At 41.8% G+C, this 21,997-nt stretch overlaps 1 protein-coding gene across 1 annotated transcript; it reads left to right on the top strand.

The window, feature by feature from the left end:
- The first annotated feature begins 2,310 nt into the window (after window positions 1-2,310).
- On the top strand, window positions 2,311-14,525 carry LOC142256026 (C5a anaphylatoxin chemotactic receptor 1-like). Its single transcript, XM_075327521.1, has 3 exons — window positions 2,311-2,427; window positions 9,764-9,835; window positions 11,172-14,525. Exons 2-3 carry the CDS (start codon window positions 9,777-9,779, stop codon window positions 12,154-12,156), a joined length of 1,044 nt encoding a protein of 347 aa, XP_075183636.1. The 5' UTR covers window positions 2,311-2,427; window positions 9,764-9,776; the 3' UTR covers window positions 12,157-14,525.
- The last annotated feature ends 7,472 nt before the right edge of the window (window positions 14,526-21,997 follow it).

Here is a 21,997-nt window from a genome sequence, read left to right as displayed (position 1 = left end):
TTTACTACAATTCCTCCTGATACACCAGAATTGATTTGGAGGGATGTTTATTTTCATCTGCACTATGGTAATCTAATTATCTTTTACGATCTACAGCTTTAAAATGTGTTCCGGTAGTGATCAGGTCATCGTCATGAAAAGTATCTAGATCCAAAAACATGATATATTCTGTAGACAATATGTCATTGAAGGAAATTACTTAATTATTTTTTATTAATAAAACAGGGGATACACAGTGTAAATAGGGTCTTATCTGGAGGATATCAGTAGGGTGAGAATAGGAATTGCTCATTTTTTTGGGTTTAACAACCCAAAAAACTGAGGATGTATGGTTGGACGGCTGCTGCAGAACTCTCCGGACAGGAGAACCCATAGAGAAGAACAGGGATATTAGCCTGCATTGCTGGTGATCCAAAAAATCCACGGTACTAGGCAGAATAAGAAACCTGGTTTATTCTCTACATGTTTCGAAGCTTAACCAGCTTCTTCATCAGGAGTCTCACAATATTAGATAAAACATAAACCCAAAAATGACTTAAATATTTTTCAATTTCAAAAGAAAATGGAGAATGCCCCTGAAGGATCCCTGTGACTAGACACATAAATGTCAGTAAAGTTTGAAAGTTTAAAATGGGGTAAAAACAAGAAAAACAAAATTCGAACAATTAAAAAGGGAAGAATTGATTCAAACAAAAGCATCCAGATAAAATTATACAAATAACCATAGGGTATGTATATGAAGAAACAATAAATAGACAAAAAATACATAAAAATTGCCTATCAATGAGAATGATTACACGGCAATTAATAATAATAATAATAATAATAATAATATTGCTGGCTGTAATAATGAATTCAACACATAAATACGGTCTTATTTACAGGTGAGAATAAGAAAATCTAAGATATCGGTGGAAAATGTGTTGAGGAACAGGTTTTGAATAACAGCAGATACCGAGCTGAACTTAGCGGTCGTGGGAATTGGGATCCCCGACATCACCCGTCTTAGAACTGACAATGAGAAAATGCAAAGAAGTGGTTTTGAAAGTAATAGGGGTTAAAGTGGCAGAGGCACAAGGGATCTCTCCTGAGTCACATGCAAACAGGAAAAAGGACATAAAAAGTGTAATAATTGCAATAAATAAATAAATAGGTGATTGCTGTACAGATGATTGTTGTTTACCAAACATACATAAGGTACAGATACCTGGGCTTAAGAGCCCAACTGCTCCAACAGTTGTGCACGCCATAACCGACAGTACAATTAGCGACCAATTTCTCATAACATATTCAGTCTTACGACCTCAATGCTTTGAAAGTCAAGAAAAGCAAGAAAGAAGACGTAGAAAAAGCGTGAGGACAAACTGCAGGAACTAGTAGCACAGAAAAGAGCACGTTCCCGGAAGAGAGAGAAGAAAAAGAGGGAAGGGGAGGGCAGAGGGGTTGTGATATAGAAGGGGAGGGGGAGAGGGAGTGATGGCGAGGGGGTGGGGGTGGGAAGGTGGGAGGGGGGTGAGCGGGCGGCCACAATATCTCCTTGTTTTTGGAGATTCCACCACGCACCTGATATTACTGTGAGGTCCTGTCGCTGGTCCAGTCTTTCCTTTCTGGCCAGCTCACTCCTTCATTCATTGTCTGCTTTGCTCAGCTAATCAGTTTTTTACTCTGCTGACCCTATTCTTAGTGAATGCAAAGGGGAGGAAGGGTTTCTGGGAATTGCAGTCGAGGTCACACAATTTAAAGATGGAAATAACTAAAATAACAAACTTAGCCGGCACTCTCCCTCCCTGGTTCAGCACCAGATCCTTGCCACTGCGTCATTGCTGCAGGGAAAAATCTGAGAATAAAAGCAGCAGTGGCGGGGATCTGGTGCTGGATCCATGGACGGCCAGTACCTGCGAAGTTTCTTAGTTGAGGTATTTTACTGAGTTGGGGCTCACATTCCTAAATGTGGCCAACCCCTTTATTATCTGCCTGTCCCCAGCTGCAGCAGCTTCTGTACACAAAAATCCCTCCACAGGGGTACAGCTGTATTCTGTCACACATGTGTCTAATACCGAACTAAATGAATTAATACTTACAGGATTTTATCACTAAATTCAACAGAAACAAAAACTTTTGTATTGAACTTTTCTCATAATGGACTCAAATCTCAGATAATTATATAAGATTCAAGAAAAAGCATTAAAAATATTATGTATAAAATATGTATAAACCAAAACATCCGGATATTTCAATAACAACTAAATAAATGATATAACGAACAATTATTTTCTACTTTGATAATTATTTGCACTTAGTAGAAGTGTCTGATAGATTTGGGCAGAGAAGTTAATATATATTTTTATACAGCAGCAATGCTGGTTATAGATAAAGGATCCGCTGCACTCTCTGACCAAAGAGAAGAGATCCTGGAGGAGAAGGAAGGTAATGAAATCTATCTATCTAATTATCTATCTATTTATTTATCTATTTATAATTTACTTTTAGATTTCTCATTTTATTATAGATTTCGGGCGTCTCCAGGTAGATATTGAGCTGATGGGTTTGGGTATTATGTCTCGTGTGATGAGTGATAATGATATAACTGTAGTAAGTCATTCCCAGTAGCCCCCAATATTACACTCATAAAATCTCCCACCATATGTAAATTGCCTGGTTCAGTCCTATGGGCGTCCTAATCCGCGCCTCTTGTCCCTCCTTTCCCAATACTTCTGTGCTGATTGACGTGGATGATGTCTAAGACGCCATCTGTTACGGGGGGCTGTCTGATAATAACCTAAAGGAGTATCAGACAGTCAGGGTCCACCGTGCAAAGACTCTGCTGCAGACTATGGCAGAGTGCAATACCTCTGTTAACTCACTGAAGGATATAATAAGAAAGTAAAGCAATTCCTCCCTTACTTGGAGGGTGTGTGGAATGATCTCTGTTAATAATCACAGAGACAAAGGCAATGTGTGCGAAATGGCACCTACCTAGGTCCGCTCTTCTAGTGGTGCAAAAGAGACGAACAGCAGCGTAAGCCGCACAAAGCTCCTACCTGCGTTCGCTCCACTAGTGTGCGAGGACACGAACCACTAGATATGGCACCTGCCTAGGTCCGCACTTCTAGTGGTGCAAAAGAGACGAACAGCAGCGTAAGCCGCACAAAGCTCCTACCTCTGTTCGCTCCCCTAGTGTGCGAGGATACGAACAACTGCTAGTCGCAGTATAAGGAACGTTACCCTAGCGGCAACGTCCACCTACGAGTCGAACCACAAGGCCCAGCCAGACCATGTGCCTCAGGCACCTGCCTATGTCCTCTCCCCTAAGAGGTAAGGATACGGACAGCAGCCGAAGCTGTAAGGTATAAGAACACTACCCTGCCGGTAGCGCTCACCTAGCATAGACAGAGGAATGCCTAGAGGAACGCGCACAGAGCGTCTACTCTTATGCATGAACCAAGAGGACTGAGCGCCATGCGGCGTGTGTCAGGGTCTTATATAGACTCTGTGCCTCATCCAAGATGGAGGACACCAGAGCCAATCCGCTGCCAGAACGACAGGAGTGACATCATGCTGGCCTATCACCGAGCAAGGCATCACAAGCACATGACCAGTGGCCAATCAGCTTAGAAGGTGTCAGAGACATGTGACCTCGTGTCAGCGATGATGTCACCCGCACATGTGCAATGGCTCCAAGATAGGACTTAGTCTCCGGCGCTCGCACATGTGCAGTAGCAAGAAATCTGGACTTAGTCTCCGGCGCTCGCACATGTGCAGTAGCAAGAAATCTGGACTTAGTCTCAAGCGCTCGAACATGTGCAGTAGCAAGAAATCTGGACTTAGTCTCCAGTGCTCGCACATGTGCAGTAGCAAGAAATCTGGACTTAGTCTCCAGTGCTCACTGCAACCGTAACAGTACCTCCCCCTCAAGGGCCCCCCTCCCGGCAACGCAGGTAATCGGCAACTAAGTCGGGAGCATGGACAGCCTCCTCAGGCTCCCAAGAGCGATGTTCCGGGCCGTAACCCTCCCAATCTATCAAGAAGAACCTGCGCCCTCTAACCATCTTAGAACCAACTATGGCTCGTACCTCATAGCTAGAGCGAGAGGAATCAGAGGCAGGAGAGTGCACTTCACGAGCGTGAGGTAAAATAGCCGGCTTTAGTAGTGAGACATGGAATTTGTCATGAATCCTAAGATGGACGGGTAACTTCAATTGGTAGACTACAGGATTTACCTGTCGAAGAACCTCATAAGGACCCAGGAAGCGAGGAGCAAATTTGACAGAGCTCACTCTAAGTCTCACGTGTCTTGCAGAGAGCCACACAAAGTCCCCTGGAGAAAAGACAGGAGCCGGGCGACGAAACCGATCGGACACCGTCTTCATACGGTCCTTAGCTGCTTGGATCGACTCTTGAGTCCGATCCCAAACCTCTCTGGCATTAGTTGCCCAGTCGGCCACAAGAGGAGGAGGTGGAGGTGCAGCAGCGGGAAACGGTACCGGTACCCTAGGGTGTTGCCCATTATTGAGTACAAACGGTATCTGCCCAGTAGCCTCAGCCAGCGAATTGTTAACGGCAAATTCTGCCCAGGGTAGGAGGGAGGACCAGTTATCGTGGTTCTCAGCAACAAAGTGTCGAAGGTATATAATCATAGATTGATTGGTACGCTCAACCAAACCATTGGTCTCCGGATGGTATGCCGAAGAGAGATTCAACTCAGTTTGCAGAAGGCTACAAAGATCTCGCCAGAAACGGGAAGTAAATTGCGGGCCTCTATCACAAATGATACGATCTGGCATCCTGTGAAGCCTAAAGACATGCTTGAGGAATAGTTTGGCTAGTACCCTGGAAGATGGGATTCTCGATAACGGTACGAGATGAACCATCCGGGAGAAATAGTCCGTAATGACCCACACAAATCTATGTCCCTGTGAACATGGAAGATCACCCACAAAGTCCATGCCTACCACCTCCCATGGTCTATCTGGCCCTGGTAAAGGATGCAAGAGCCCAGCCGGTCTCTGCCGTGATGGACGGTTGCGAGCACACGAGTAGCAGGAACCGACATATCTCTTGACGTGGCTGGCTAAGTGTGGCCACCAATACCACCTCTCCAGTAACTCTCGTGTCCGCCTAATACCAAAATGCCCACCCACCTTTGAGGTGTGGGCCCATGACAGTATATCATTCTGTCGATCAGGCGGAACAAAGGTCTTGCCTGGAGGGATTTGGTCTAACGTCACAGGGGAGAGCGTATGAAAAACCCTGGAGGGAAGGATAAGACGAGGTTCATCAATATCTTCCTGGGTAGAAAGCATAGAGCGAGACAGGGCGTCTGCCTTGTTATTCTTACTCCCAGACAGTTGATGGAGAAGTGAAAGCGGGAGAAAAACAAGGACCAGCGGGCTTGGCGAGGATTCAGACGCTGAGCGGTTTGTAAGTACGTCAGATTCTTATGGTCTGTATAGACCTGAAAAGGATGTTTCGCTCCTTCCAGCAAGTGACGCCACTCCTCCAAGGCTAATCTCAAGGCGAGCAGTTCCCTATCCCCAATAGTATAGTTTCTCTCTGCCGGTGAAAAGGTTTTCGCAAAGAAGAAACACGGCCTTTTTCTACCTGCACCGTTCTTTTGATATAAGACCGCACCAGCACCCACTGAAGAGGCATCAACCTCTAAGAGGAAGGGCTTACTCTCATTGGGTCTTTGAAGAACGGGAGCAGTTGAAAAGTGTCTTTTTACTGCCTCAAAAGCCTGAGATGTCTCAGTAGACCAGGCTTTGGGATTAGCACCTTTCTTAGTCAAGGCCACCAAAGGGGCCACCAAAGTAGAAAAATGGGGTATGAACTGCCTGTAATAATTTATGAATCCTAAGAAGCGTTGCACCGCCCTCAAGGAATGAGGTTCGGACCATTGCAGGACAGCAGAGAGCTTCGCAGGATCCATAGCCAGGCCCTCTTGTGAGATAATGTAACCCAAAAAAGGCAATGAGGACTGCTCGAATACACATTTATCGAGTTTAGCAAACAATGAGTGCTCCCTTAAACGGGAAAGGACACGAAAGACATCCTGACGATGAGTCTCCAGATCAGGAGAAAAAATCAGGATGTCGTCCAGATACACCACTACTGAGGATAACAGTAAATCCCTGAACACATCGTTTACGAAGTCCTGAAATACTGCGGGTGCATTACATAACCCAAAAGGCATGACGAGGTATTCATAGTGACCGTCTCGGGTGTTAAAAGCGGTCTTCCATTCGTCACCCTTTCGAATTCGTACCAAGTTATACGCACCCCGCAGATCCAACTTCGTAAAAACTTGAGCTCCTCTCAGTCTGTCAAAGAGCTCCGAAATTAAAGGTAATGGATATTTGTTCTTTATTGTGATTGCGTTGAGACCCCTGTAATCTATGCAGGGACGCAAATCACCCTCTTTCTTCCGAACAAAGAAAAACCCAGCTCCCGCAGGAGAGACAGACTTACGAATGAACCCCTTCTCTAAACTCTCTCTTATATAGGTCGACATGGCCTCCGACTCAGGTATCGACAGGGGGTAAACCCTGCCTTTAGGTGGAACCGAACCTGGGATAAGGTCTATGGCACAGTCATACGGCCTATGGGGTGGAAGAACCTCAGCACCCTGTTTGGAGAACACGTCAGCGAAATCCAGATAGGGTGTAGGTATGGGAGAGAGATCAGTAGATGCAACCGCAATGACCTTAGGTGGTAAGGGAAGACATCGGGACTGACATTTCGAACCCCAACTAATAATGCTGTCAGACTCCCAGTCAATGTGAGGAGCATGAGTCCGAAGCCATGGGAGACCCAGAAGGACGTCGTCTATACCCTCAGGGAAAACAAGAAAATAAATCTCCTCTATGTGACCCTGAGACAGGGAAAGGCGCAAGGGAACTGTCCTCAATGTAATGGAGTCAGACAACATAGTTCCATTAACAACACGGACAGGAATAGGCGCCTCTAACATGATAGCGGGAATATTGTGTCCCTTTACAAATCCTGAGGACACAAAAGTCCCGTCAGCTCCGGAATCCACAAAAGCCATGATAGGCCATGTATTCTCAGATAACGAGAGCTGAACTGGGATACAACACTTAGAGGGTGCAGAAGACGTCTCTAGTAACCCCCCTCTAATGGTTACTAGGCCAGGGAGTTTCCCTGACGACTAGGACACTTGTTGGCATAGTGCCCAGCCTGACGACATACGTAACATATAAGAGGACCAGACTTGCGTAGTCTGGAAGACGTATGACCTAACTCCATAGGAGTGGGAGATGTTTCAGATGCTGAGGAAGATGGTAGTGGACCCTCAACAACTGGAATAGCCCGATGCTTAGGGCGTGAGGAAGAGACCTCGAGTCTACGTTCCTTATGGCGTACATCGATCCTCGTTGCTACTGTGATCAAGTCCTCCAGAGAAGCAGGGACCTCACGAGTAGCAAGAGCATCCTTGACATAGCCTACCAACCCTCTCCAGAAGATAGGAATCAACACCTTCTCTGGCCAATCTAGTTCTGCCACCAGAGTTCTAAAAGCAATGGCATAAGAACTAGTGGATAAGAAACCCTGAGATAGATCTAACAGTCTCAGGGCCGCATCATGGGTAACCTGCGGACCCATGAATACCGCCTTAAGAGCATCAAGAAAGTCTTGATGTCTCAGAGTAACCATATCAGAGCGCTCCCATAGGGGAGTCGCCCATTCTAAGGCTTTGTCCTGAAGTAAGGAGATGATAAAGCCTACTCTGGACCTCTCCGTAGAGAAGCGAGAAGAGTTGACCTCTAGGTGTATCTGACACTGACTAATGAAACCACGACATGATCTGGCATCGCCAGAATATCTGTTTGGCAGAGCAAGTCGAGGATCATGTGCAGATGTCACCATGGTCTGAGGTTTATCCTCTATACTCTTGAGCCGTGACTCAAGTACTTGTATGTAACGGTGTAACTGCTGATATTCTGCCATAACTGCCAGACCCTTGGCTCAGTCCTAATGTTACGGGGGGCTGTCTGATAATAACCTAAAGGAGTATCAGACAGTCAGGGTCCACCGTGCAAAGACTCTGCTGCAGACTATGGCAGAGTGCAATACCTCTGTTAACTCACAGAAGGATATAATAATAAAGTAAAGCAATTCCGCCCTTACTTGGATGGTGTGTGGAATGATCTCTGTTAATAATCACAGAGACAAAGGCAATGTGTGCGAAATGGCACCTACCTAGGTCCGCTCTTCTAGTGGTGCAAAAGAGACGAACAGCAGCGTAAGCCGCACAAAGCTCCTACCTGCGTTCGCTCCACTAGTGTGCGAGGACACGAACCACTAGATATGGCACCAGTCAGGTCCGCTCTTCTAGTGGTGCAAAAGAGACGAACAGCAGCGTAAGCCGCACAAAGCTCCTACCTCTGTTCGCTCCCCTAGTGTGCGAGGATACGAACAACTGCTAGTCGCAGTATAAGGAACGTTACCCTAGCGGCAACGTCCACCTACGAGTCGAACCACAAGGCCCAGCCAGACCATGTGCCTCAGGCACCTGCCTATGTCCGCTCCCCTAAGAGGTAAGGATACGGACAGCAGCCGAAGCTGTAAGGTATAAGAACGCTACCCTGCCGGTAGCGCTCACCTAGCATAGACAGAGGAATGCCTAGAGGAACGCGCACAGAGCGTCTACTCTTATGCATGAACCAAGAGGACTGAGCGCCATGCGGCGTGTGTCAGGGTCTTATATAGACTCTGTGCCTCATCCAAGATGGAGGACACCAGAGCCAATCTGCTGCCAGAACGACAGGAGTGACATCATGCTGGCCTATCACCGAGCAAGGCATCACAAGCACATGACCAGTGGCCAATCAGCTTAGAAGGTGTCAGAGACATGTGACCTCGTGTCAGCGATGATGTCACCCGCACATGTGCAATGGCTCCAAGATAGGACTTAGTCTCCGGCGCTCGCACATGTGCAGTAGCAAGAAATCTGGACTTAGTCTCCGGCGCTCGCACATGTGCAGTAGCAAGAAATCTGGACTTAGTCTCCAGCGCTCGCACATGTGCAGTAGCAAGAAATCTGGACTTAGTCTCCAGTGCTCGCACATGTGCAGTAGCAAGAAATCTGGACTTAGTCTCCAGCGCTCGCAGCAACCGTAACACCATCCATGTAGGTGGGCAAAATCTCCATATTCCCGTCTTGCGAAGGTGCACTTCATTCTGCCCTATTGTTGGCAGACCCGATAACATAGGTGCGCCTACGTGAACTGTCGGGTTCTCTGAGCAGGCATACTATTTTTCCTGGCGATGTGGATGACATCACCCACTTGATTCACATTGCGAGAGAAAATCTAATGCCTATCTTTTGGCTCTGCTCAAAATAGACCAGAGCGAAGTGCGCCTGCGCGAGCCGAGAGTATGGAGATTTTGCCCACCTAAATGGATGATGTCCTAGGCATCATCCATGTCAATGAGCACAGAAGGGTGGTGAAAGAAGGGACAGGAGATGCAGATTAGGACACCCATAGGAAAGGACAACTTACATACGGGACAGAAGATTTTATAAAGGTTTTGTGGTGGCTACAAGGGAGGTCGGGGGGTAACATGTACTTTTATTCAATGCAGCACCGGCGCTACTTAAGGTGCTAGATTTTGTTTAGAAGTCTAAAATCTGGTGACAGGTTCCCTTTAATAAAATGATAGAACTTCTACTGCACAGACACGATGATTACATAATAGACTGTATCATTATTACTATTATTATTATTTCTTTTTCTTGTAGGTAAACCCTCAGAATGGCCCCTGGAGATGATAATCTGACCACATCTAATACAACTCTAGACAACAATGACCAGTAAGTTTATATTCCTAATTCTTCATTTCTCTGAGATATCAGTGCAGACTCCATTCACATCTATATCCGAGCCTCCGCCCCAATTACATCAATATTCATAGGGATAAATCAGCTCCACCTGCAGCGCCATTATTCCTACCACAATGATGGAAACTCTGGATAACCCATCAAACCCCTCTACACGTCACTGTCGTCCATCAGGCGTCAGTGGTGTCTGTGGAGCAGATGATTCGGCTCTGCATTGTGGCTCCTGTATAATAACACAGATGTCACCGGAGCCGGACATAGACTTTCTCACTGGGTTCAGTTATTGGAAGTCACAGGGGTACAGCACACATTATTTTATCAAAAGATCCTATAGAAAGCAGCAGACTTGTCCAGATCTGTTATATCCACAGCCGAACAAGTCCATCACATCTGAATATGTCCTTCCTAAGGGGCTTTAGATTTTCTGTTTTTTAGAGCTTGTCTGGTTAAAATAAAAATAAGGCTGACCTGTCAATCATCTGTAGATGCTCTGCCGGCCAGGGGGCAGCTCTGGACTAAACTCATCCCAATCTATGGTCTTGTAACTAGACTTTATCTGAAATGTTGGAGAGGATCAGAAAAAAATATATACCTGTCTGTAATTATACAGCCGGCTGTGCTCTACTGCCCGTGGTTTGTGCACATTTTGGGGAAAGTTAAGGATGGAAATATCTGCGAGTACGAGCCATTGTGTATCATTCTGATCTCTGGAAATAAGGTCATAGGAATTGCAGCTTCACCCCATAATTATACTGAATAGCCATTGTAAATTACATTCTCTACCTGGCTTCTTTTATATGTGAGGGTTTATCTGGTTCATAGAGGATTAGGGTTATTATGGGAATCCTGTTTATGGGTTTCTTGCTGCCTATGTGCATTTTTTAATTGTTTATAATTTCTTGTCAGTTTTTTGCTTCATGTTGATAAGGTATCATATATTGTTACTCCCGGTCCTCTGTGCATACTTTATATCCTCTGCTTAGTGGTAATGTAAAGTGTCAGTTCCGCTGGGGCAGGGGCAGGGCCGCCGGCTGCTTCAGCATCGCTGTACCGTGTATCACATCCCCTGCGGTTTCAACACAGCCGCACATTACAGATTGTGATGAGACCACAAGGGATTGTATTCATGGTACATTGCAGCTGAGGCACCTGCAGGACGTGCAGCCCCGAACAGTTACTAGAAGACCGGTTGGGGGCATCTTTCCTTCTACCCCCAACACTCCCTGCTATGGTGAACCCTGCAAGGTAGACATATATGAAAACATAAATTATTAGCTTTCCTAACGTCTACCCCATCCTGTCTCCTCAGGTCTGACAATTACAATGATCCTCATTATTATGAAAGTATTATAAAGAAGATGTCAATTACACTTTTTAGCATTGTTTTTGCTCTCGGGATTATCGGTAATGGATTAGTCATCTGGATTGCCGGATTCAGGATGAAGAACATAGTCAGTGCCGTGTGGTTCCTCCACCTGGCCATCGCGGACTTCCTGTGCTGTGCGTCTCTGCCTCTGAGAATTCATGAGTGGGTTGTATATTTCTCATTCGGGTCATACAGCCGTTCCTCAATAATTGCAACTTGCACAGCAAACATTTTTCTCTTTAATATAAACATGACCACCAGTGTTCTCCTCCTGACGGCCATGAGTATTGACCGCTGGGTGTCCGTCATGTGGCCATTCTGGGCCAAAGTCCATAGAACCTGTAATGTGGTGAGAATCTCTGCAGCGATCATCTGGGGGCTGAGCCTCATTGTAGCGGTTGTACTGTATTACGTGTATCAAAACCGGATAGGTTATCTAGGTGAATGGTGTATATATTATAAACATCTAAGTCCTTATAGCCGAGAGTCAGATGAGACCATGCAGCTGATCAGATTAGTTACAATGTGTGTGATCCCTTTTCTCATCATCGTCACCTCTTACGTCACCATTTTCTACAAGATTAGAAAAAGTAAGAGATCCCAGAGATCCCAGAGATCCTCCAGGATCATCACCGCTGTTATATCGTGTTTCTTTATCTGCTGGTTTCCATATTACATCCTCCCACTGATACCCGGGTATCATGATCAACATGACTTTCAATTCCATATATTACACACCCTTATTTTCACCCTGGCTTGTCTTAACAGCTGCATGAATCCAATCATTTATGTATTTATGGGACCGGGTTTCCGACAAGGTTTCCTCAGATCCGTCCCCGCCAGGGTAGAAAGAGCCTTAAGTGACCATCCTAATGACCTGTGCAGAGAAGGAGAAGATACGGGAAATACTCGCTCTACTGATGTGTAATATATATTCCTGTATCTCCTGTATGTGACACCTATTAACCCCTTGGGGATTTGTCCATTTTTAATTTTTTTCACTTTCTTTCCATTCTCCTCTCCTTCAAGAACCAGAACATTTTATTTTCCATCCTCACAACCTAATGAGGGATTGTTTTTTATTGTAGAATAAATTCTCATTTTTAAAGTTATCCTTCATTTTGCCATATAATGTGCTGAAAATAGATGAAAATAAATCTTAAATTAAGTGAAATGGTTAAAAAAATCTGTAATTCCTCCATATTTCTTTGGGTTTAGTTTTTACTGTATTGTTACCCGGCAGTGCGATTCCCCCGGACATTACATCCATGGTGACTACAGATGAGCGGATCGATCTACGGGGGATGGAATTAGTGTCAAATTTCCATGAATTCACTTGAATTTAACCCCTTCACGGTCTCGCCTTTTTCCTCTTTTTCACTTTTATTTTTGCCTCCTCTTCATCCAAGAGCCATAACTTTTTAATGTTGTGTCAATATGGCCATATGAGGGCTTGTTTTATATGGGACGAGCTGTACTTTTGAATGTCTCCATTCATTTTACCATATAGTGTACTGGAAAATGGGTAAAAATTGTGTTGAAAAAAAAGTGCAATTATACATTTGTTTTTTTATTATTATTTACCATGTTCACTATGTAGTAAAACTAATCAGGCAATGATTCCCCAAGTAAATACAAGCTCAGAGATATCAAACATGTATGGATTTTTTTATAGAATTGGTGATATAAATATAGACATTTTCCCCCCAAAAAAATAATGCGGCATTTGTCGTTATTTTCCAAGACCAGTAACGTTCTCACTTTTCGGAATCTGGGGCAGTGGTTACTTATTTTATGAGGAATATCTGATTTTTTTCACTAATATCATTTTTGAGCCAGCATTCACTTTGGATATACCAGTACATACAAAGTCAAAAAAGGGGTTAATGAGAACTAGTAATAGGAGGAGGATAGGGGTAGTAGTCTGCTCTGCTGGTAATGGAATCAAGAAATCTGGAGACTGTATTCAGGATAGGACAATGCAGTTTATTTTCTACACGTTTCGATGCTTAAAAGCTTCTTCATCAGGTTGTCCTGATCTGATCCTGAATACGAGCTCTGGATTTCTTGATTCCATTAGCAACAGTGGAAACTACTACTCCTATCCTCCTACTATTTAATTTCCATGGTGGGATTTCCCTACCAGAGTGTTCTGCAGCAGATGTCATACTTTGCCTCATCAGTTGTTGGTTAGACAATCCCAATAGGTGAGCAATTCCCTTACTCCTCCCCTGGATTATTCTCCGGCGGATAATACCCTATTGCTCTTGTTGTTCCCTTCTCTTAATGAGAACAATTTTACATTTTATCCAATCTCTGAATAAAGTATTAAATAATCGCAGAGAAACGTTTCCCCCTCAGTCCTGGAGAAGTAGTGGGCAGCCGGAGGTCTCTGACGTCGCTCCAGATACGGTATTATTTCTTATCTTGTATCCATGTGATTTATAAATTCTTCCTCTGCCTTCAGTTCAGCTTTTAAGTCCAGCGTCATCCGGTGTTTCCTCTGTGACCCTTTATAGATCCTTGTGAAATTGTTCCTCTTATTTTCCCAATAATGTAATAAGAGATGGCAATGTCCAATTTACACAAAATGTTATCAATAAAATTGTCAGCTCACCGCACAAGATACAAGGTTCACATCAAATTTTCCACCGATGTAATTGTTCTGATCTGAAGAATCCTGTTTTCGGGTCATTGTTTGCTATATATCGATCACCACAAAAAAAAATACCCTCAAAAATATTGAATATTATTTCTTTTACACCATTTAATTTTTTTCCTTTCATTAAATTCTACAATTAATGTTGTCAGCTAACACTAGAAGTCGTTCAGCAAGATAACAAAGATCTTGATCCACAAAAACAAGTTTCATTGATGGAAAATAAAAAGTTCTGGCTTTTTGAAGGAGAGAAAAAAAACAAAAACTAAAAAACAGAAACTCCAATGTTCTTGATGGAGATAACAAATGTGACAATGTCTATTATGATTAGTTTCAATTTCACAATTTTTAAAAAGGAAAAAGGTAATTCTTTTTTTTTTTATTTTATTATTTTATTTTAGATTTCGCTAGATAATGTGACCCTGTGATGACTTATTCTTTGCACTGCGATCACATAGTATTACAGGATATTGGAGAAATATCTTCTGAAGCTCAAACAGTGACTGATACTCTCAGGAGAAGCAATATGGCAGCCATGGCGAGTGACATCCCATAATAATGTCACCTGGGAAGATTCACTGCACTAAATGCCAAAGTCATAGATCCCACATATGTACATATAACATATAAATATACAGTGTGTGTGTATATATATGTATATATATATATATATATATATATATATATATATATATATATATATATTTTATATATATATATATATATATATATATATATATATTGGTATATAAATATATGATAAGTAATATATTTATGGATAGAACATTCTATGTAAAGTTATGTTTCTTACAGAGGTAATATAATCTCAGACATTTATAATCAATCACAGGACGGAGCCCAAGTTCCAGCCTAGAAATGTGTGTAATAGGTAGAATGTGTCCTGTGCCCGGAGAATATTACTCCAGTGTATTCTTGTATCTTTCTATCACTGATGTCACTAATCACTAATAATCTTATATCTGTAACCTGAGAAGTATTTGCTGATATAGAAGTTACAGGAGTAAATGTGCGACGTATTTCACTCTGCTCCAATGATAACAATGATATATCACAAAAAGAGAAATAATAATGGTCTCTCGCATTGTAGTAATGTGGCATTGTAATGTCTCTGGAGATTAATCTTACTCCTCACAGTTGTGTTTCTTCTAGAGGTAATATCATCTCAGACATTTATACATTATTCACAGAACGGGGGACCCCAAATTCCAGTGTAGATGTTGGTCCGGAGGTCGGACGTACCCTACACCATGAGAATATGACATTACCTATATATTCTTTATATACATTAATATATATTATATATTTATATATATTATTAATATATTCTTTTTGCTCTCGTGTTATAATGTTCTACCATATATAATCTTATATCTGTGTAACCAGAAATGTATTTTATCAATGTCTAACAGAATATAATGAGCAAAATGTATTAAATGTATAAAGAAGTTGCAATTATAAAAATATGATAATAAATAAAAGTCAAATATGAAAAAGTCATCAATGAATGGTAAAGTCGACTTTGTAACCTGAGAGTGTAAAAATGATAAATATTTTTGAATGTAATATCCATTCTGCATTATGTTCTGAATGATGTTATAATTACTAAAAATAAAGAGATTAAGCTAATGTTTGATTCTTCTATTCACATGAACTTTACCTGGAAATCTCACTTATTGAGAGTTTATTCTCCGAGAGTGTGAAGTCCTTTATTACCGTATAAACAAAGAAAATTCAAGTGGCGCTCACTAATGTAAATGAACATTCTTTATTTCTCAGATGACAGCTGTTTTGCTACACAATGAGCTTCATCAGGTTCCCACCTATTATCTGACATAGAGCATACTCCTTAAATAACTTACACCTACGTCAGTGCAAGAAGCCATTTCGATAATACAGTGATAGACATTTCAAACTATGATGAGTTCTCTTACCCTGATGAAGCATCTTGACTACAAATGGGAAATGTACGTTGGGGTCTAATTCTGTTTGGTGCACATGTGTCTGGCCTTCTATCTATTTCCTCTCTGAATATGATGAGTAGGTCTCTTTTATATATATGTAAGGAGGGAAATCCAGGGCACTACTCAGCGCGCACTGTGTCCATTAAGAAAAGAGTCTCTTGCCCAAAGGCTAGAATCAGTGCAGAACTGGGTTGCATATATATGAATATCAATTGTCATCCAATATAAGAAAAGAAAAAATAATATTGCACTCACCGTTTTTTTGCTGTGCAGGGTGCAGTTTATTCAATGGTGGAGGTTACATGTGTGGAGAGGGTTGGTAGGGGAGGGAGTACACGCCGTACGTGGCAGACGACCAGCTGAAGCACCGGACAGGTGCGAAACGGTTGTCGTCTGCCACGTACAGCATGAACTCCCTCCCCTACCAGCCCTCTCCACACATGTAACCTCCACCATTGAATAAACTGCACCCTGCACAGCAAAAAAACTGGTGAGTGCAATATTATTTTTTCTTTTCCTATATTGGATGATCTTTTATATATATATATATATATATATATTTGCTGTGGGGATATCCTTGAGATCGCCTATATACAAATATTGATGGAAATTGACTTATACCATATGCACACTCTATGGTGCTTTACCAAAAGGCAATTACAGCTGGCAGCATTTTACTGATAGATCTCTGCATTTATACTGTGATTATATGCACTGTATGATGAGACTGGTAAGAACTGCCCAATTATAACTACTGATGTAAATAGATTTCTATTATACGCACACTTTATGGTGCCGCAGCAAGATACAGTTGCAGTTGGTTAAGATTACAATCCACAAATAACAAGGACAGACACATCAATAGCTGCATAATATTATTATAATATATTATTCTCACTGTATAATTGATCTTGATTAGGCACATTATGTATATGGTCAATTATACAATTACTCACTGCCCTGCTATTAATCAGCTTTTATTTATCTCCCAAGTATGAAGTATGTGTTTTATACTGTCTTTTATTGGCTTTTGATATCTTTATTTAGTCATGATAGTGTAGATCACAGTGTATAATATTATTTAATATAATATATTTATTATAATATAATATTATTTACACCTTATACTTGATTTTGATTGGGCATATTATGTTTATGAACATATATTTCAATTATTTGATTTTCATTGGGCATATTATGTATATGGCAAATTATACTATTACCCACTGCCCTGCTATTAATCAGCTTTTATAACTCCAGAGCATACAGCATGTGTTTTATACTCTTTTTAAAAATGAAAGACAAACACATTATAAGTTTAAAAAGGTTTATTAAGACCAAAAATCAATAACATTTTACAATGCTTCAGTCACAGATCAATTCCATACAATTACAGAATATAATGGAGCATTACAACTCACATTTCACAACATTTCTGCTTATAGAATCTTATAACATGTTGTGTAAACCTATACTGATGACCATACAATACTGTTTTAGAGTCTGGTTATCTCCCTTTATTTATTTATTTATTTATTGGTTGAACTTATATGCCGCCCCTCTCCGAAAACTCGGCGCGGCTCACAACAACGTAAGTATACAACAACATATGATCCCTATCAGTATGTCTTTATCCTGCTTGCACCCATAACTAAAAGAGCGGACACATCAATGGTTGCAAAGAGGTATACAGAATTGCTTATGAAGATGTCCTGCACTGCTTGAATGTTTATATAAAATGGAATTTACAAAGTCAGCCACTATAACATATATTTTTTTTAAATTAGTAATAAAGCATTGTAATATCTTACTGTGTGGCATACCCCGCGCTATATGGTATAAAACATAAACTTAGTACTGGCCACACACACTACTATACGTTTTCTGTAATTGAGGGGTGTGATAGCCGTATAATTATGTGTTTATGTTTAAGAAGCTTTCAAACTCGGTGGGAAAAAGTACAGTGACTGGTGAGAACCCATAATTATCAAAAAATACTGCCTTCTTATCATCACAGGGTATCACTAGTATCCAATGCTGACCACTTTGACTGTCGGCGTCTGTATTCATGATGTGTGCAGCAGGTCTCTGAGTCACTCTATAGGATGATAGAAAATCACAAAGAAATTGTTACGTCACCCCCGGAGTCCGCTCCAGCGACTTCTACTCCGATCGCCAGGTGATGCCGTGTTCCTGCCGTGGATAGTGCTGGTGATGGGAGAGGAGTTGACACCAGCGGCACCAGTGGGCACAAGCTCCGCTCATCCACTGGGCTGTGTTTCCTTGGGATCTGCAGTACCACTGGCTGACTGTAGGTGGCGTGTGTCTTCCAACTGAATTTATCATCATTCAGCTACAACCAATGGGAAGACACCACACCCTTCTTAATTCCCCTCCTGTCTACTGACCACTGCCAGAGATAGTTCCCAAAATAATGGTTCCTGTTCCGCTCTGTTTTGTTTTGTGATTTTGGTGTTCTGACTTCTGCTTGTTTCCAGACTACCTCTCCTGCCTGCTGTTCATGTACCTCGCTTCCTGATCCGGATTTAACTTCTGCTTTGTTTTCTTATTACGTCCTTGCCTGCTAATTCGGTCCCTGTTCTGCAATTCCTGGTTTGACCCTAACTGACTACTACTCTCTCGGACTGCAGACTTCCTCAGATAGTGATCACTTTGGGCCCTGTATAATTCCAAATCCCTGTATAGGGGGTAAAGGGTTTCAGGGTTCTCGGGGTCCTGCTTGGTGAGTGGCTTCCCTCTAGCCTGTCCATTACAGCCTGTCTGAGTCTTTGGATTCAGGCAGGCATTACAGAAATACACAAGCAAATATGCATTCTGTATAGTGATTAAACTTCAACAGGTTTGTGAGTTACAGGGTATCCATAGTTAGATTTAATAAAATAATACTTTTCTTCTGTGATTGATTTCAAGTATAGTTGACTTGAGGGCATATACGATCATATTTACAGTGTGTGGCATAGGTTACGCAAACTGCACTTCAACATGCAGGTTACCTGTTTGAACGAGCGAGAAATGGCTTCTAGGCTCTGGATCGGGGGATAATTCAAATGCAAATATTGTGACTCCATCAATAAATCATCAAACTTTTGCTTCCAAGATAATTGGGCATGAGCCATATACTCTTTGACAGCTAAATCAACATTGAAATTAGGTTGGTATGGCCAAACTGGTATCTGCTAACTAGAGACGAGTGAACCTTTGGAGGTTTGGTTAGCCAGTAACCTTGAAATTTTAGATAAGGATTGGTTTGTGACCCTCACTTGAACAGAACCTCAATGGAAGTCAGTAATTGGGCAGTTTGTGTTTCCGCCCACATGCAGCCAGCCATAAGTAAAACACTTCCAGGGGCGGCTGAGTGGGTTTGTTCAATTTTTTTGTTTGTGTGTGAACAATGCATCTGATCATGCTGATTTTACCCCAAATGTGAGCCATTAAAACACTGCATGCAGCTTGCTAAGCATCACTCATACCCAAGCACAGCGCTGCTCGCTTCAGTGGTTTGCCTCATAACTCACACGAACTTCATACCTGAACCTTGATTCTTTCTAAGTCAGTTTCCGAATCCGAACCTCAAACCATGAACCTCTGGTTTGCCCATCTCTACTGCTGACCATCCAGGTAAAGAGCCATGTGGTTTACATTATAATGATTAAAGCACAAAAGATTTTTATTATATAACACTAGAAGTCCCAGAAATTTCGAGCTCCCCCCGAAGTCCCGAAAGAGGGTCAAATGACATTATACAATAAACTGAATAGAACTAACTGGAAACGGCTAAACTCATTGGAAAATAAAAACCTCCTGTGGTGCGACAGTAATGGCCTTAATTACAGAACAAAAGACGGTTATTATAGGATGTTAGCTAAAATCCTTCAGGTCATTCGACCCGTCTTTTGGTTCCAAAGGTAGAAATGTTTAATGACCCCTCTCTGAGACTTCTAGTGATAAACCACTAAATGATTCATTATCTACAAAACCTAATAAAACTGTTGCTGGAGTTTGGCATAAGAAGAGGTTCTCCTGGTTTATAATTTGCGTAGCAGTCAGTATGCTGTATACTTTCATTCAGGTCCTATCAATAGCGCATTTGGCTGTTGTGGATAGTAGGGCCTGACTGTAACCTATTCAGACAGCTGGAGAAACTTGCACTCTCTTTACATAGAGAGATGCTTGTAAGATCTGTACTTTATACAGATCTGCGTCACTTGATATCAAACAGAAAGTATACTTATTTCTCGACAACTTGATCGTCAAGTCCATTTGGTATGAGCTTCGGCTGATTAAAAATATATCTCAAAAATTGTGCCCAAAAGATCTACAAGCTTAGAGTGGGCAGTTATATAGGCTCTTTTGACAAACCCAACATTTTCTCCATCCAAGATCCATTCATTATGAGATGACCCGCACTGCCTTCATAGAACAATTCATTAGTAAATTGTGTTTATAGTGTTTTCGAGCTGTAATTTAAAAGAGTTTCAATACATGCACTATGGCTGCAGAGGTTATCCGATTGTGAGTTAAGGCGACCTCCCAGAGTGATATTGACCTGATTAAAAAGAGTCGCTAGAGGATATTTTGTAAAGGCCACACGCGCCCCATCAGCGATAGCTGCATTATCCTGTTTCCCGATACATTCCGATGCAATTTATGTACAGTAGCGCATTGTTCAGATCATAATAATGTTGAACACTTCCCGATATAAAAAAATCCAGTGGTGCATTGTCTGACGGAGCTGCGATAGGTTTAACTTCTACAAGAAGCAATTTCTCTATAATTGTTTGTGTCAAAGGGAGGTCAAAAATATCTGGTTCAGATTTTATGCACACTACAGAAGCATCGTGTATGAAAGTCATGATAAATGATTAGAAGATGTTGTCCACAGAAAGTGTTACTATTTTCTGATGCGTTTATCTCTTGGTAGTATTTTTATTCATGAGCATATGTGGCTGTGAATAGTGAACACGTCTTTTTCTTTTTTGCTGTTTTTTAGCAACACAAACTATGCCGGAGCCCTCCTGTGGGGTCATGTTTATCTGATTCATTACAGCTGATGAGGGGGATGTGACCACATTTAGCAATGTTTTTGACCGCTGTCGTTACCTATGCCTATAATACTAGAAGTTAAAAATTAAATAAAAAAGTTAATATTTACTGTTAGAGTAGAATAGATGCTTTAACCTTGTCTTGACCCCAGCTAGTTTTTGGCAAGCACATTGTTTACTAGTCACTCACGGCCTGTATATAAAGCTGTACAGCGGAAAACACACATTCCGTTCACATCCACAAGCACAGCCCAGTTACTCCCAATAAAAAGATATCAACAGCAGTCTCAGACTGGCTACCGGAGGAACCACCAGTAATACCAATCCTGGCTGCAGTTACCTGCATTGAACTCTGAACCTCTCATCTGAGCTCCGGAGTTCAGGCCGGCCTGTCCGCAGCTGTCATGAACTGAACTGCAATCGCCGTGGAATCAGTCGGCGCTCGTGGTTCAGTCCTGTAAACCCTGAATTCAGTCCATGCTGCACTCCGGAGTTCAGGTGAGAGCTCCAGAGTTCAATGGAGGTAACCGCAACCAGGCCTGGTATTACTGGAGATTCCTCCGGTAGCCAGTCCAACACTGATTAAGAGTCTATAAAGATACCAAAAGTCAATTAAGATATGAAAAGTCAATATAAAGATACTAAAAATCAATAAAACAATATCACAAGTCAATAAAGATATCAAAAGTCAATAAAAAGATACCAAGAGTCAAAAAAGACAACACAATTTGATACATTTTGATAGATAGGGGGCGTAGTACATGACAAATTACTTTTCAAGTTATATTTATATTGAAAAGATACATTTAACAGGATTTATACAGTTTGTATTTATGCTACAGAGAATCAGATGATGATGCACACCACTCCATCCTTATTTATTTAATCATCGTATCAAGGCATAGTGAAAAATATTACAAAAAAAATGTTTCAACCCTAAAAATTCTGGTTTTTTTGGAGGTGCTATATAGAGAAACACATAAACATGGTATTAAAAAGACAGATCTGTTTAATTTACTGAATAATCAGTATGCATATACTCTACACAAGCCTGTGACAGAAAGA

This window comes from Anomaloglossus baeobatrachus, chromosome 11 (genome assembly GCF_048569485.1).
Source record: "Anomaloglossus baeobatrachus isolate aAnoBae1 chromosome 11, aAnoBae1.hap1, whole genome shotgun sequence".
NCBI classification, from domain to species: Eukaryota; Metazoa; Chordata; class Amphibia; order Anura; family Aromobatidae; genus Anomaloglossus; species Anomaloglossus baeobatrachus.
Note: the sequence above shows the minus strand (reverse complement) of the source record. Positions and strands in the feature narration are given on the sequence as shown.